This window comes from Meles meles, chromosome 13 (assembly GCF_922984935.1).
Source record: "Meles meles chromosome 13, mMelMel3.1 paternal haplotype, whole genome shotgun sequence".
Lineage (NCBI taxonomy): Eukaryota > Metazoa > Chordata > Mammalia > Carnivora > Mustelidae > Meles > Meles meles.
Window position 1 is genome coordinate 3,038,643 of NC_060078.1, and position 16,605 is coordinate 3,055,247.

Here is a 16,605-nt window from a genome sequence, read left to right on the forward strand (position 1 = left end):
CTCCCCAGTGGGACACACTTCAGGCCACCTTGGAGTCAGGTTGTGGGCTCTGTGCTGCAGGCAGGGTCTGTGCTCGTCTCTGGACTTAAATTTTCAAATTTTATAGTCAAGTTTGATTCTAGGGAATTGGGTTTTCTTCTTAATGGGATGAGTGGCAGGGAAGGAGGCTGACAGGGGACAGAGCTGTGTGTTGACAAGCCCCTTTCAGTGACCCCACAGCCAGTCCACGATTTAGGAGCGGCAGGACCGTTGACAATTGATAGAGACTCTTCATCCTTCGGCTTCCTCCTCAGCAACAGTGGAGGGTGACATGGGTCTGTAAAGTTTCCATGAGGCCTACATGGGGCTGTATTCTGGACAATTCTTTAACAGGCCTGTATGTGGTAGATGCTAGGTTTTAGGTAGAAATTACATTCTTCAAGCCCATTTGTCTCAACATTTTCACTGTTTGTGTCAAAAGCTCCAGCTACATCCCATTTAGACAGATTTATTCAATTATTTTGTAATAGATGCTTGAATGAGTCCGCCTGTAACCCCACCATGGCCCGTGTAAAAAAGTCATTTAAGTCTAACAAAACAGCTATAGATAGACAGGGATTATTCTTTCTACTTGATATAGTTGAGAAAACTGAAATTAGGTGACTGGTCCAGGGTCATTTCTGATGAGTGGCAAGCTCTGTGGTCCTCGTTGGCCCCTTTGGGAAGCAGCTTTGCCTACAAGTAAGTGGACAGGCCTATTGTGTGAAATGTACAGTTATTCTAAAATTTTTAAGCTATAATAAAAGTGGCCTATTGAAGTTTTGTTTTTGAGAATTTGGCTGATCCTTGCTGAGCTAAGCAGAGACATACTGGGGGTATGTCAGACCGGGGCTGGAAAACATGAGGTACGGAAGACACCCTCCTCCCCTCCAAGCAAATCTGCCCCGCAATATGGATTTCAACCCAAACTTTCCTCTGAATCCCAGGCTTTGTTCTGTGTCCCTGATGGAAAGCAAAGACACTGAAGCAAGCCTTTGAACTCCTACAGACTAGCACTTAGATTTGAGTGGAACGTGGTGTCCTAAGATAGAAAAACATAGTTACAAGACACTGCGAGGATCCCCCCTCACCCAAACCAAAGCCCTTATTTCAAATTAGAGCTTATCTAGCCCTTCAAAGAGGCTGTTGAATCCTCCAGCCAAACTGACTGCTTCGTGTTTCCATTCTTGATCAAAGATACAAAGCTGTGTACGGTTGAAAGAAACAGCTTGCCATCGACAACACAAAAGAATTACACAGCGAGCGTCACATTTTTGTTTGATTCCGTTAAGCGCTCTGCCAGAGCCCACAGTGCCTGTGATGTAGCATGAGCACGATGAACGGGAGTCCACAGTGAACATCGATGCCCAGAAGATTCAAACCTTGGCGGCTACAGATGCTCACGCGTCATGCGGAAGGCACCGAGCTTCTGCGTAAGCCGTGCGTGGAAGTGTTGCCAGCGGGCCATCAGCGAGTGGACCACTCATCCAGGGATGGAGATGAGCTTCCAAGCAGAACCCCTGGGCATCCTGACTGGATATCAGGGCTACAGATAGCCTGCGGAGAGTGTCTTGCCTTTTACGAAGAAGACACTGGATTGACAGATCGAAGAAGCGACAGAAAACAGCCTGTGTCTCTTCATCATCCCGATAGACTCACTAAATTACATGTAGCATGACCAAAGAATGACACAGCCCTGTCAGCTGCGGTGGTGGCAAGTGTCTGAAAGAAGTCCGAGCCATTAATTGGAAGCCCCGGCGTCAGAGGGCTGACTCGTGCCTGCTGTCTGAGGAGAGGACAGGAGGTGCGACTTCCCTGCCAGTCAAGCCGGGGTTTCCAAGAGCATCAGTCTGAGTCTCTAGCACAATTTCACAGTCATGTGGGTCCTAATTAGCAGTCGTGTTTCAAAAACCGTTTTGAATGGTTCCTCCCTGTTCAAACGCTTCAACTGAAAACCATCCAGGTGAGGTGGATTTTTAAGCAAGTTTCTTCTCATTTTTTTTTTTCCTCCTTCAACTTCTACGACTCACTTTCAAAGAGGGGGAAAAGTGAGATTGGGACGCTTTGGGCATATTTCAAAGCCTGCAGGACACTTCTGCCCGCCTCGGAGTCGCAGAGCAGATGGGGGCTTACTGCTTCTGTTCGTGGTTCTACTCGCAACCATGTCCAGGAGACCTTCGTGGAATTCTGTTCTCGCTGCTTATTTGGAATGCATGGCGGCCAATCGATTAGTTTTGGTGGTGCTGGATGGCATGAAAATACTCTGAATGCATCCAGGCACACGCACGAACATCACATCCCCTTAAGATCCCTCGTCTGGTTCAACTTCCCAGCGTGTGGCTTTAGCAGACAAAGGTTGCAGCGGTCTGGGGTGGCTGCTGTGCCTTCTTGCACATGTTTTCCACTCTCGAGCTAAAGAGCTGGAAGGGGGGCTGTGAGGATCCCAGAACTCTACTTACGAATCTTAAAGAGAAGAAAACAGACCAGGAGAGGTGGTTGTTGAAAGCATTGTGTGTGCTGGGCTGACGCAAATATGGTGGCCAGGATTCCTTCCATTGGCTTCTGCCAAAGGGAGTGGGCTGGGGAGAGGAAGCCTAGGGGGTGGTGTGGACCCCGGGCTGTCCTGCTGCTGGCTTGGCACAATGCGAACTTGGTGGTAAGTGGGCATCCCAAGGAGTGCCCTGTAAAAGCATCAGAGGCATTCAAGCAGGTCACGTGCGTGCATGAGGCTTTCCTTCTTGCTCTCCAACAGCTGCGTTCTTCACCTTCAGCTTTCTCCTGAAGGTAAACTTCCTCTCACTGCCAACCACAGTGGCTGCGAAGGCATCACTGTTGATACAAAGAAACACTTTAGCAAATGAGAAGCCCTTTCAGAGGCATACTGTTGTTTCTATTTGAACCAAACCAAACCCAATGAGAGGATCTACTTTTGACTAAGCTAGGAGCAGGATTGCTAAGAAACCCAACTGGCAAACACGCAGTGGTTTTTATACGTAGACAAAAGACCTCCTTGAAAGAATTTGAGGGTCTTTGCCAATGGCTGCCCGAAATGACGATGTCTTTTTGTATGTCTGGATAACATCTGGGAAAGTTGTCTTACTGTCTTACCCCTTTACTAATTGCAAACCCCGCCTGCATAATTTTATTAGCGAGAAGTGAGACACTTCCTTGGTATGTGACTTGTCTGCCCCAAGGTGGTAAAGAATGGTCTTGGGCTCCAAAGGTGTTTTTAAAGATGTTGGCATGTCAATCCTTGTGATTAATGTGCTCATTTTCTTAGACACCACAGATATCTGGGGGCATATCTGTTACAGGGGAACTTTATAATTAGCTCGAGAGGTCTCAATGGCCCAGGCATCACCAGAATCACTCAGCAATTTGAGATCTACTCTTATATTTAGATGCAGTGAGCACCTCTGTCATATCTACCTAAAATCCAATACTGGAGTTTTACTTTATTTGCTCAGTGCTTTGGTAAAAACCAAGGTCAAATATGTCAGTGGGCTTCCACGTTGAGTTTATTGACCAACAATCAGAAACACTGTAAATAGCCTTAAGACCTTGGTTAGCTGTGGCAAATGCAATAAACTGAGAAAGTATGAATATTTTTTTAAAATATATTTTCCAACATAACCTCCAAGTATATACCGGCAGGCCGGATCTCACCCCAAACCTCACACTCCTGTCTGCTCCTCACTCAACGTCGCCCCTCGGCTGGCAAATGGGCTTTTCCAAAAATTCCTCCCCACCCTCAAAAAAATCTAACTCGTGCTCAGTCTTCTCCTTGATAAACTGCAAATTCTTCGCTTAGATAAAAAATCTGGGAGTCATTCTCAATGCCTTTTCCTTCTTTCACATTTCACATCTGGTCTATCACCTTATGCCCTTGGCTTGACCTTCAGAACATATGCAGAATCTGGTCACCTCTCTCCTCCACAGCCCCTAGCCGGGTTCAGTACGTGATCTTTTCTTCCCTGGATTATTGGATTATGGCAAAGACCTCTTCTCATCTCCCTGCTTCTTTCTTTGCCCCCTTCCTTGAACCTTCCAGTGATGAAAGTGGCCAGAGTAATCAGTCACTCCCCTGCTCCAAACCCTCCATCACCCCTATCTAGCAGTCAGCATACGTGCCCGTGTGAGTTTACTTCCTGTTCCCCTCACTGACACTACATGGCAGGGTGGCCATGACTTTGTTCACTTCTGTGCTTCCTGCATCTAGAACCTTTCTTTTTCTTTTTTCTTTTTCTTTTTCTCTTCTTTTTCTTTTCTTCTTTTTCTCTTTCTCTTTCTTTTTCTCTCTCTCTCTTTTTCTTTTGCTTTTCTTTTTTCAGAACATTTCTTAGCACACAGTAGGAGCTCAGGAAGTGTTTGAATATCTGAATGTATGAAGGAAAGAACAAGGGTCTCTTAATATTCTTTTATTTCCCCAATGCTTAATGGTGAAATGTTTCCAGTGATTTCTTTTATAAATATATTGCTCTAAATATAAAAGTATGCGTGCCCATTTAAATATTAGACAAGTATGAAAAAATAAATAAAAGGCTACCTATTCCTCCCAGGATCAATACCTAGAAGCACCGTGTCCTTCTACGGCACTTTTCTAGCAGAGCTCACTCTGTCTATAGGTTTCTCATTCCACGTAAATTGTTCTGCGGCTCGGTCCTCCCCACCCCACTGTGTGTTTTATCCTGGATTCTCTCCCATTCCAGTACATTCAAAGTGTTTTGGAACTTACATTCGTAAGGCATCCTACAGACAGGTTGGGTAGAGAGAGATATTTTGTAAATAAAAGCATGTTTTTTTTCAGTTTTTTTCAAAAAAATTACAGTGTAGTTAATGTACAGTGTTATATTAGTTTCAGGTGTGCAAAATAGTGATTCAGCCAGTCCATACATCACCCGGGGCTCATCATGATAAATGTGATCTTAGTTCCCAACACCGGTTTCACCCTTCCCCTCCACCTCCCCTCTGGTGACCCGCAGTTTGTTCTCTGAATTAAGAGTCTTTAAAAAAAAAAGTATTTTTTGTTTGTTTTGTTTCTTCAATTCTACATATGAATGAAATCATATGATATTTGTCTTTCTCTGTCACTCAGCTTTATATTCTCTTTCTATATATATATATAATGGAATGCTACTATATTATATATGTATTACATATATACATATATTACATATATATTTATATACTATTTATATATATGTCATATTATATTATATATAATGGAATGCTACTATATTATATATGTATATATGTATATATATATACTATATATATAGTATATATAAATATATACTATATTATATATGTAGTAGCATTCCATTATATATAATATAATATGACATATATATATATAAATAGTATATACATCACTTTTTCTTTGTCTGTTCATCTGTCAGTGCTCCTTCTATAATTTGTCTGTTGTCAGTAATGATGCGATGACCATAGGGATGCATGTATCTTTTCTAATTAGTGTCTTCATATTCTTTGTGTGAATGCCCAGTAGTAGAACTACTGCATCATAGGGTAGGTCTATTTTTAATTTTTAGAGGAACCTCCGTGCTGTTTTCCACTGTGGCTCACCAATTTGCATTCCCACCCACGGTGCACAAAGGTTCCTTTTTTCTCCACATCCTTGTCAACACTTGTAATAAAAACATGATTTTAATCATTTTGCTGATCATTACTCTAGGCTCACGAAACGAGGTTTCCAGGATTTCTGATGTCTGGTCCTGTTTGGGCAGAACCTAGGCTGTTGGCTCCAGTAATCGTAAAAAATTAGTGAATAAACCTTAAGTCTTATAACGCCTCACAAAAGACCCTATATGCTGACAGCAAGGAAATATTTCTTTTGACTCTAGCCTTGGGAAGAAGGTATGAGAATATGCACTTTATTTTTATTTTCTATTTTTACGTGTTTGAAGATCTAATTGGTTTTATTAAACAATTCATGAATTGGGCAGCGTCCCTTCTAGCTAGTGGAGGCAAGCTCCTGAAAATACGCATTTTCCAAGTGAGACAGTGAAAGCGTCAGTGGTTTGCCACTTTTCCCTCGCTGGTGATCGTTTGCTTCAATCCCTGTCTTCTGATTCCTCCGTGGGGCGTTGCAGAATGTTCAATGAAGGGCTGATGCGTTAGTTTAATTATGTAACTTAGTCTTTTTCCTCTGTGGCGTCTCTCTTGGTCTCTTTAAAAACCTTTCAGTGTGTTCTGTGAGGGTCAGGAATTGCATAAGTTCTTTAAGAAGCATCTTTTTTTGGCTCAATCCTCTCTATAAAAACCTGTGTCATCTTTTAGCAATAATTATTACAAATAGGGGAGTGTAGTCCCAGGCTGCAGGTCAAAGGTAATTAAATCTTAGGAGTTTGTCAGGATTCATAAACTACTTAAGCTCTACGCTTACTCTTTATAAATGTAACATAACTTTGTGATTAAATTGCAGCTTGGTATGTAGTCTGGGACCCCGTATGCTTTTACTCCTATAAAGCTGTATGTGTTTTCACTAACAATTAGCAGAGTTGTCCAGAGAAATGGAGGAAAATGAAGACTTTTCTTTTTTTAAAGGAACAAACAAAAAGGTAAATATGGGATTTTTTTCTTTCCTTGCACCCACTCACTCCCACCCTCATTCCCCCCAAGTTCAAGTGCAAGGAGTGAACCATCCTAGTAAATGAATGTAAATTACACAAATGATGAAGTCCGGTGAAGCTTCGAGATGAAAAGCTGCCAAAAGCTTTTCAGGGTGGTTCAGCAATTTTGCTTAGGAGAAGTTCATTTGCATAATTCCCAGGATCCTCTGGAGTTCTTTATTTAAAAAAGAAAGAGAAAGCTTTCTACAGTCATAACCCGGGGGTATCTTTTTCCCTTGACATTGCATTGACATTGTACTTAAATAAAACAACATTGTAGCGTTGAGGGTCTGTGAGTGCTAAGATCTCGGCATGCTGCTTTTCCCAAAGCTCTCTCTCTTCCTGTTTTCTCCGTATCTGATCTACGAATGTTTAAGTGGTCTGACCTGATGTGATGATTTAACAGTATTTACGTGATGTCTAAGTACCATATTTCCATACTTCCCCGTCATTGCTCTTGGATGAAGTGACATTAATTTGCTTATGAAACTAAAAGAATTCAATCTGTCTCTTGTCCTGTTTATCTTTGTGTTGTTCTGACTGTAGGTACACAAGGAAACAGGGATCTGACCATGGATAGAAAAAGCACCATTTGTTAAATGGAATCTCAGAAAAGGGCTCATTTCTTGAGAAGATGATAGCCTTATATACCTCATAGGATTATTTGCCAAGTTCTTTGTGATGGTTTTCTTTAGGTAAGATATAACTTTAAAGGCGAGGGATGTAAGAACCCAACTATTTAAGGAAAAACCAAGCAGCCTGCCTAGAAAGGGCAAGCTCCCTGAGCTCCGTCAAATCTTGAGTACCCTGCCTGGCTATTTTACAAGTCCCTGGGAAGTATAATAACATAGGACAGCAGATGAGAACGTACGGCAGTTTAGAAATCATTGTTTCACAGAAAACAGAGGTTCAAAGTGATTTACACAAGGTGACAAGGTTGGCTCATGGCCAACAGGGACTCTGGTCCCTCACAACTCTGAGTCCGGACCGATGGTGGCCCCTAATACTGGAATTCTTGAGGAAGCTCTTAAGTCCAGCCCTCTGCCCTCTGGGCCGTCTGGGCACTTGGATGTGGCTGTCGAGCCGCCCCTGTCTGGGGCTTCGCGGGAATCCCAGTCACACTGACCTTCTATCATGGCGCCTCCCAGTTGGCCATCTGTCTCGGTCCACCAGCGACTCTTCCTTTTCCTCTTTGAAACCTTAGTTGAGATAGTTCATAACCTCGGGCCTCATGGAGATGGTGATCCCTCTTACAAGAAGTGTAAAATTTGTATTAATATTTAATTCCTACAATTTGGAAGAACTTGAAACTGCAATTAGATGTCAGTGCCCATCTGCTTCCCGCCGCGCACGTGCTCTTATCCGCTCCCTCGGAGGCTGCCGAGGTCCGCCCTTCACCTTCGCGTGTGTTCCTTAACTGTGTGCGCACAGTCTCTCCGGAGGGAGCTCCAGATGGTGAAGGAAACCCTGCAGGCCATGAGCCTGCAGCTCCAGCCGGCAAAGGAGGCGGGAGAGAGAGAGGCTACGGCGTCCTGTGTGACAGCTGGTGTCCAGGAGGTGCAGGCCTGAGGTTGGACAGGACGGGGGGCGGGGAGGGCGCGTGGCCATGTCACTGTCATCGATATGGATGCACGGGAGGCCTCTGCCACCTCCCCTGCCTGATCAACGTGCCCGAATCTGTTACAGACACAGGGACCCGAGGACTCCCCCTAGAGAAATGGTCCCTCTTTTCTCTCCTGGGGCTGAGAGTGGGAAGACAGCATGATGAACTTTTGGGGGACAATCCGCTGGACTGCCTTCCAAGTGTCAGCCAGGGGCACCTTTCCCGTGTCGTTCATGGAAGATCCTGCATCGGACTCGAAAATCTTCTCGTCTCAGCTCCCATTAGACAGAAGCTGGGGTTGCATTCTGCTAGCAAAATGTCTCTTTTCCTGTACCATCTTGCTTTCTGCTGCAATTAAAATATCTCCTGATTTAAGAACTTGTTAAGAGGAAACTGAACGTAAGTGTCTCTCACCATACCTGTTATACTTTCCTACAGGCGCGTGATCTAAGGGAGCTAATTAACCCCAGGATCTGGAATTAACAGCTTTTCACCTTCTCCTGTGAGTCACTATAATCTCAGAAGAATGCATAGGAAAAATTCCAAAAGACATTGCTTTAAAGTAACAACCTGTCAGTGACGTGCAGTCCTCTGATTTTCCTATTACGGCAACTCCTGTTTCTACTGAAAGGGTCCCTGGTGTTTTGCCAGGACATCCCGAAATTTGCCTGCAATGACAGCGGGATGGGAGCAGGGGTGTAAAGGGATCAGATGACAAGTTCAAACTTCAGGGCCTCTCCTTTCTTCCTGCCTAACTTGTTTTGCTCAGTGCCAGGCACGACATGGACGTGGAAACCTTCATTCAGTCCACTGCAGTATTCAGTAAGAGAGTGCGTACTCGGGAAGGCAGTAGAGTACTGAGGAGGACAGTGCAGAACTCAGGAAGGCAGCGTGTACTCAGGATGGCAGTGCCTACTCAGGAGGACAGTGCATACTCAGGACGGCAGTGCATCCTCAGATAGGCAGCTGGTACTCAGGAAGGCAGTATAGTACTCAGGAGGACAGTGCAGTGCCCAGGACGGCAGTGCGTACCCAGGACGGCAGTGCGTACTCAGTAGTGTGGGGCATTGCAGGCCCCTCCCTACCAAGGCAGCTGGAGAACAGCCCATGTTCAATTAGGCAGCGCTTCCCGAGTTGAGCTGAGGAAGGCAGCCTCCAAGCGATGCTCACCAGCGACCAGGTCTCTCTCGGTCAAGTATGTTAGGGAAACCTGGCATGCCGTAATTCCTGGCCAGGTTGGCACAGTGCCTGTTAGCATATTAGACCGGGATGGAGCCCAGTAAAGAAACCCACTTGATTTTTTTATTTTTTTAGTTTTTTATCTAACCCAGGCTTCCCAAGTTCAATGGATCATAGATTTTCTGTGTTGTGCAGCCCTGCATTCTCTGGGGAAGTAATGGTCCAAATACAGATTTCCATCATGTGTCTGTGTGTGACGGCAACCAGACCTGAGCTTTTGCACAGTGCCGAGCTTAATAACTATGTTACTGTTTGTGCTGCTAATTGATTTATTGGGTTTTGTTTGTTTCTGACTCATTTATCCTTATAAGAATAGTGATGGTCCTGCTTTCATTAGGATCTTTGGACCCCGGACAGTTCTTGTCATTTCCTGGAGTCACGCTGTTGTTTCCGGAAGGCAGCTGGTGCTTCGCTGAGCCTCCCGTGCTGGGCAGTACTTCTGTCCTCAAAGAGATGCCCTGCTTCAGCCGGCAGCTGGCCAGCATCCAGGGAACAAAGCAAAAACACAGTATGTGAATTTGCTGCCTGTGTCTCCTCAGTTTTATCTTGAGCATTAACAAATATATATATACTGTATATATTTTAATAATAACTATAGTTGATTTCTAGGAATTCTTGGTTTTTTAATAATGGACCAAATTAGTGAATTATTTACAATCATGTCTCAAAAAAAATACGTACTAGTCACATGGCACTTGGAATCTTCAAATCCTTGGATTAATTCCAATGGAGCCAAACTTGGCAAGAGTCAGGATTGACCATATCAGCAATGACGAATGTCTACTTTGACATACACCATTTTTAAAAGGCTCCCGGACAAAGGACATCTGAACGGTCACTAACCCAGTGACTCACACACCATCAGGAATACTTCTTTGAGGTCATGATGTATTGGAACATTCTGGAAGCTAACGAGAATTGTAGGTATACTCCATGAAGAGTTCTCTGGTACCTTTGGCTGGGCAGTGTGTTCCTTGTTGAGATGCCTGAACAGGTCTAAGTATCGGGGCAGGTGAATGATGATTTAACCACATGCTACCACCCCTCCCTGGTCTATGCTGGCATCAGAGTCGGCCAGGAAGCCTGATAAAGACCAGGAAGTATCACCTGGCCACACAGCCTCCTCAGGGCAAGTCCCCTCTTCAGCCACTGTGACCTCAGAAAACCCAGGACTGTGGATCCCAAACTAGAATATGGGGCAGTTTTTGTCAGGGCTTGAATTTAAAAGCGACCAAACCACAATACAAATTGAAGCTTTTATGGAGACAGTCAAGACCACAAGCCAATGCACCAACTGAAAACTGCGACGTGGAATCTGATTTCATCGTGACGCGGTGTGAGAGAATGAATCGCGGATGACACTGCCCACTGAGTGGAGAGGCTGGCGTTTAAAGATGTTGTTTATTTATTTGACAGAGAGAGACACAGTGAGAGAGGGAACACAAGCAGAGGGAGTGGGAGAGGGAGAGCAGGCTTCTCGCTGAGCAGGGAGCCTGATGCGGGGCTCGATCCCAGGACTCTGGGATCATGACCTGAGCCAAAGGCAGATGCTTCACTAACTGAGCCACCCAGGCGTCCCGAGGCTGGCATTCAAACGGCTGCCCATTCCTCTTCCTCCAGCTTGGGGTAGGGCTTGTTCTTGGTCAGTAACCATCCTATGCCTTCCAAATTCCTGAAATTTCAAGATCAAAATGATCTTCCCTCAGATCAAGTTAGTATGTAATATTGCAAACCTGTCCTCCTCTGTGGTAAGGCGGGTTTCCCCAGCCCGGGAGCATGTGTGCACCGGGACTATCCTAAGACCTTTATAATCATCATCTCATTGAATTCTCATATCGGTCATATGAGGTAGGTGTCTGTAGATGACAAAACAGAGACTTAGGAGACCAGCGAACTTTCCTCAAGGCGCAGAGCTGGGAAGGGGTGGCGTGACAGTAGGGGTCAGACACAGGTGAAATGAACGCATCCAACCGCTCCTCTTCCTAAAGGGCCTTCAGGGTCTTTCTAAGACTTTGAGCCACAAAGCTCATTCACTTAAGGATACATGGTCACCTTGGGGATCGTGCTGGGGAAACCTCGGCTTCCCACGCTCCCACCTAAGCCTCACTGTGCTGCAGTCATGATGTCCAGCTCAGCGGGACAGGTTCCAACAGACACCCCGTCAGCCCCCCACGACGAACGTGCATGCTGTCTTAACTGACCATTCATCTACCACGAAGTGCCACACCAGGAGCAGCCTCTTACTGCCTGGCATTGGGCAGATTTTCTTGAAAATCCCCATTCGATTGATTTTTTTTCAGAAAACATCCGACAAAGCAACATTGCACCCCTTGGTCAACGCCTCCTTGTAGAAGTGGTTCAGTACTTTTATTTATTTATTTTTTAAAAAAATATTTATTTAACAGAGAGAAATCACAACGAGGCAGAGAGGCAGGCAGAGAGAGAGGAGGAAGCAGGCTCCCTGCGGAGTAGAGAGCCCGATGTGGGGCTCGATCCCAAGACCCTGGGATCATGACCGGAGCGGAAGGCAGAGGCTTTAACCCACTGAGCCACCCAGGCGCCCCAGTACTTTTATTTTTAATATCCGCACCTTATCTCATCTTTGAATTTTGTCGTTGAATTTATTGCTTCATAAATTTTACTTTTGTTACATGAAATTAAAGCTGATATCCAAACCATGGAGCACCTTTAACTTTTTTTTTTCTTTTGGCCTCGAGTATAGATGATAGAAAAATTTATCAGGTTTATCCATTTCATCTTTTCATTAAAGGCTGATTGATTGTACACTTACATCGCACAAAACATTTCTAATAAAGCAATACTTTAAAGCATGTATGTGTTTACTTTTGGTTTCAACAAATCAGGAAACAATGGAATTTTCTATTCTGGACTACTTGATTGAGGAGATTGAAAATAATATTACCACTAACATGGGGAACAAGACAAGGGTGCCCACTTGAAAAATTTTAACTGGAGACCTTGCTTAATTCTGTGAGGCAAGAAAAACAAAGGAGGGGTGTGCTCTGGGAAGGAAGAAATACAACATTAATTGTTGTTGCTGTTGTTTTAAAGATTTTATTTATTTGACAGAGAGCACAAGCAGGGGGAGTGGCAGAGGGAGAGGAAAAGGCTGACTGCCTGCTGAGCAGAGAGCCTGATCTGGGACTTTATCCCTGGACCTTGGGATCATGACCTGAGCTGAAGGCAGAGGCTTAACGACTGAGCCCCCAGGTGCTCCACAACATTGGTTTGTTTTTTTTTTTTAAGATTTTATTTATTTGACAGAGATCACAAGTAGGCAGAGAGGCAGGCAGAGAGAGAGGGGAAGCAGGCTCCCCGCTGAGCAGAGAATCCGACATGGGGCTCGATCCCAGGACCCTGGGATTATGACCTGAGCCGAAGGCAGCGGCTTAACCCACTGAGCCACCCAGGCGCCCCGTCCACAACATTGGTTTTTACAGGTGATATAATTGTAAGCTAGAAAACCTAAGAGAACTAACAGAAAAGTTTTTAAATAATTAACATATCAAAGTCAATGGGCTTTGCATACACAAACAATAACCAGAAGATAGAGTATAAAGAAGAGACCACATTTTTAATAGAAACAGAAATAAAGAGAAAACAGCTAGGAATCAAATTAAGAAAAATGTAAGTCTTAGATGAAGGTAATTTGAAGATGAAGGACACAAGACAAGACCTGAATACATAGACACATGAACCTTTGGACAGAAAGTTGTCAGAAATTGTCAAATCTCTGTAAATTTGCTCATTGATATTATCTGATCTCAGTTGAATCATAGACATCTCAATACCTCCCCAAATCCACTCTGCTCCACCCCTTCTAGAAGTTTCCCCATCTAGGTACTCGGGCTTATACCTGTGCAGAATGGATTACAGTGTTAATGGATAAAGCAAGGAGGCCATTAGACTGATGTGGCCCCCGTACCATGGAGGCAAAATCTAGACCTGAAAATGTTTCAAGGTTACGACATTGAAACCTGAGGACAACCAATCATGAAACTAGCCTTTAAGCTACGTTTCCATCTTTCTCTTTTTTTAGAGAGAAAGGGGAGGAGGAATGGAGAGAGAAGGAGAGAGACAATCTCAGGCAGGCTCCGTGCCCACTGTGGGGTTCTCAGGGACCAAGGGAGCTTGATTTCACGACCCTGAGATCATGACTTGAGCTGAAATCAAGAGTCTGATGCTTAACCGACTGAGCCACCCAGGTGCCCCCTGGCTTTTCTCTATAAATGTCCATCAACAGTTGAATGGATAAAGAAGTTGTGGTATATATATATATATATATATATATATATATATATTATACAGCCATCAAAAGAAATGAAATATTGCCACTTGCAATGATGTGAATGGAACTAGAAGGTATTATGCTGAGCGAAATAAATCAATCAGAGAAAGACAATTATCATATGATCCTCTGATATGAGGGTTTTGAGAGGCAGGATGGGGGGTCATGGGGGGTAAGGAGGGAAAAAATGAAATAAGATGGGATTGGGAGGAAGATAAACTATAAGAGACTCTTCATCTCAGGAAACAAACAGGGTTGCTGGAGTGGAGGAGGTTGAGAGGAATAGGGTGGCTGGCTTATCACACTGGGGAGGGCATGTGCTATCGTGAGTGCTGTGAAGTGTGTAAGACTGATGACTCACAGACCTGTACCTCTGGGTCAAATAATACATTATATGTTAATTTAAAAAAAGTCTCCCAGAGATCCCATCTACTTACCACGTCTGTTCTGGGGCTGCTTGATTTGAAAGGATTTTTGCTCAAACTCTTAAAATTTAATATGCCTCAGGTTCTTTTTTAACAGTACCACTGTGTGTGAGAGCCACAATGAGAAACAACCGAACTTTGAATCAATATAAATTGTTTAAATAATGATAAATCTGCACTATGGAATCCTTTGAAGTTGTTTAAACAAATCTCTTTCCCTTTTTTAAAAGATTTTATTTATTTATTATTTATTTGAGAGAGAAAGGGAGAGAGAGAGAGAGAAAAGGGAGAGAGAGAGAGAGAAAAGGAAGAGGAAGTATGAGGATGGGGAGGGGGCAGAGGGACAAGAAGACTCTGTGCTGATCAAGGAGCCCAACGTTGGGCTCGATCCCACGACCCTGAGATCATGAGCTGAGCCAAAATCAAGAGTCAGACACTTAACTGACTGAGCCACCCAGGCGTCCCCCAAAGTCTTTCTATGTGCATATGCTTGTATCTACAGAGATACCACTGGAAAAGGACCCAGGTGACGTGGGGGAAAGGGATGGCAAGGAGACTTAATGTTTCTTGTATACTGCTATTCATTAAAAATTTGTGTACCACAAACTGAAAAATTTGACTGGACACCCTGCTTAATTCTGTGAGGCAAGACAAAAAAATGAGGGGTATGTTCTGGGAAGGAAGAAATACAACATTAACTGTTGTTGCTGTTGTTTTAAAGACTTTATTTATTTGACAGAGGGCACAAGCAGGGGGAGTGGCAGAGGGAGAGGAAAAGGCTGACTCCCCGCTGAGCAGGGAGCCTGATGTGGGACTTGATCCCTGGACCCTGGGATCATGACCTGAGCTGAAGGCAGATGCTTAACGACTGAGTCCCCAGGCACTCCACAACATTAGTTTTTACAGGTGATGTAATTGTAAGCTAGAAAACCTAAGAGAACTAACAGATATATTTACTTATTTGAGAAATAAAATAATTTCTTTAAGAAAACACTGTAAATCATGGAGACTGAGTGCAGACCTTTAGGGAGACCAGGGCACACAGGATTCATCCCCTGTTCAGCACCCACTGTGAGCCCAGCATAAGACAACTGTGACTTGTGATCCGATGATTGGAAGGAAAGTCATTGCCATGATCATTGTAGTTATTATCATTTTAAAGACAAGAGATGAATTTTATTTTATTATTATTTTATTTTATTTTATTTATTTGACAGAGAGAGAGAGATCACAAGTAGGCAGAGAGGCAGGCAGAGAGAGAGGGGGGAGCAGGCTCCCTGCTGAGCAGAGAGCCCGATGCGGGGCTTGATCCCAGGACCCTGAGATCATGACCTGAGCCGAAGGCAGAGGCTTAACCCACTGAGCCACCCAGGCGCCCGAGATGAATTTTATTTTGGCACTTTCTTGAACAACTATTTATGGTCAGTGGTTTGTTACCAAAATCTCCGCCCCTCTCTGGGACCCTCGTTCTGGTCCTGAGTTAGGGATTTCGGTAAAGCCTCCTTCCTCTGAACACTAGACCAAAGAGCCCCGTGGGCTGGTTGTGTGTGCAGAGTGGGGAGTGGGGAAACGCAGTCACATCTGTCCCCCATTTTCCCTTCGGGGAAGCTGCTCGTACAATCAGTGTTTCATTCAAATAGGTGTGATTTTGAGTATAAAACATATTCATACTGTAGAAAGGAAGCTATGACAGACACCGGAGTGAGGTACAGTCCGGAGAAGCCCTTTACCTCCTTTCATTATTCCAGTAACACAAAAGAACGTCTCGACACTGCAGCTCTCTTTTCCAAGAGTTTGGAAAGCATCCTCTAGAAACAAACCTCATGTCTTTCGTTTCTCCCATGGCGTGTGTGTTCGTTCACTCCAGAAACACTCATGGGATGCCTACTACAAACACTGCTCTGCCTGTAAGCTGAATTTACAACTACAAGGGGTTAAAACTGTTAGTGAAAATCATCCAGCAAGTATTGAAAATGAGTTGAGTGTTGATTCATAGGACCCTTGGTTTTAAATCTACATAAATAAATGATTAGACCACACACATACACACACAGACACACACACACACACACAGATACACACACACACAGACACTCAATAGCAGGTCAGCTAATATTCTTTATTATTTTCTGTTTCCTGTATGATTTTTTTATTTATAAAAACAACATTTAGAAGAAATTATTTAAAAAGATTCATGCGTAAGATGGACGGGACTGGAAGTGATTATGCTGAGTGAAATAAGTCAAGCAGAGAGAGTCAAGTATCATATGGTTTCACTTATTTGTGGAGCATCACAAATGACATGAAGGACATTGGGAGATGGAGAGGAGAAGGAAGTTGAGGGAAATTGGAAGGGGAGGCGAACCATAAGAGACTATGGAC

At 44.0% G+C, this 16,605-nt stretch overlaps 1 protein-coding gene across 1 annotated transcript in view; it reads left to right on the forward strand.

Annotated features, from left to right (window-relative positions):
• DISC1 (DISC1 scaffold protein) overlaps positions 1-10,922 on the forward strand; it is a 383,714-nt gene extending 372,792 nt beyond the window's left edge. The window contains exon 13 of the mRNA XM_046027933.1: positions 8,077-10,922. Coding sequence (XP_045883889.1) covers positions 8,077-8,216 — 140 coding nt within the window. The 3' untranslated portion in view covers positions 8,217-10,922. The remainder of the gene's footprint in view (positions 1-8,076) is intronic.
• Positions 10,923-16,605: the final 5,683 nt, after the last annotated feature.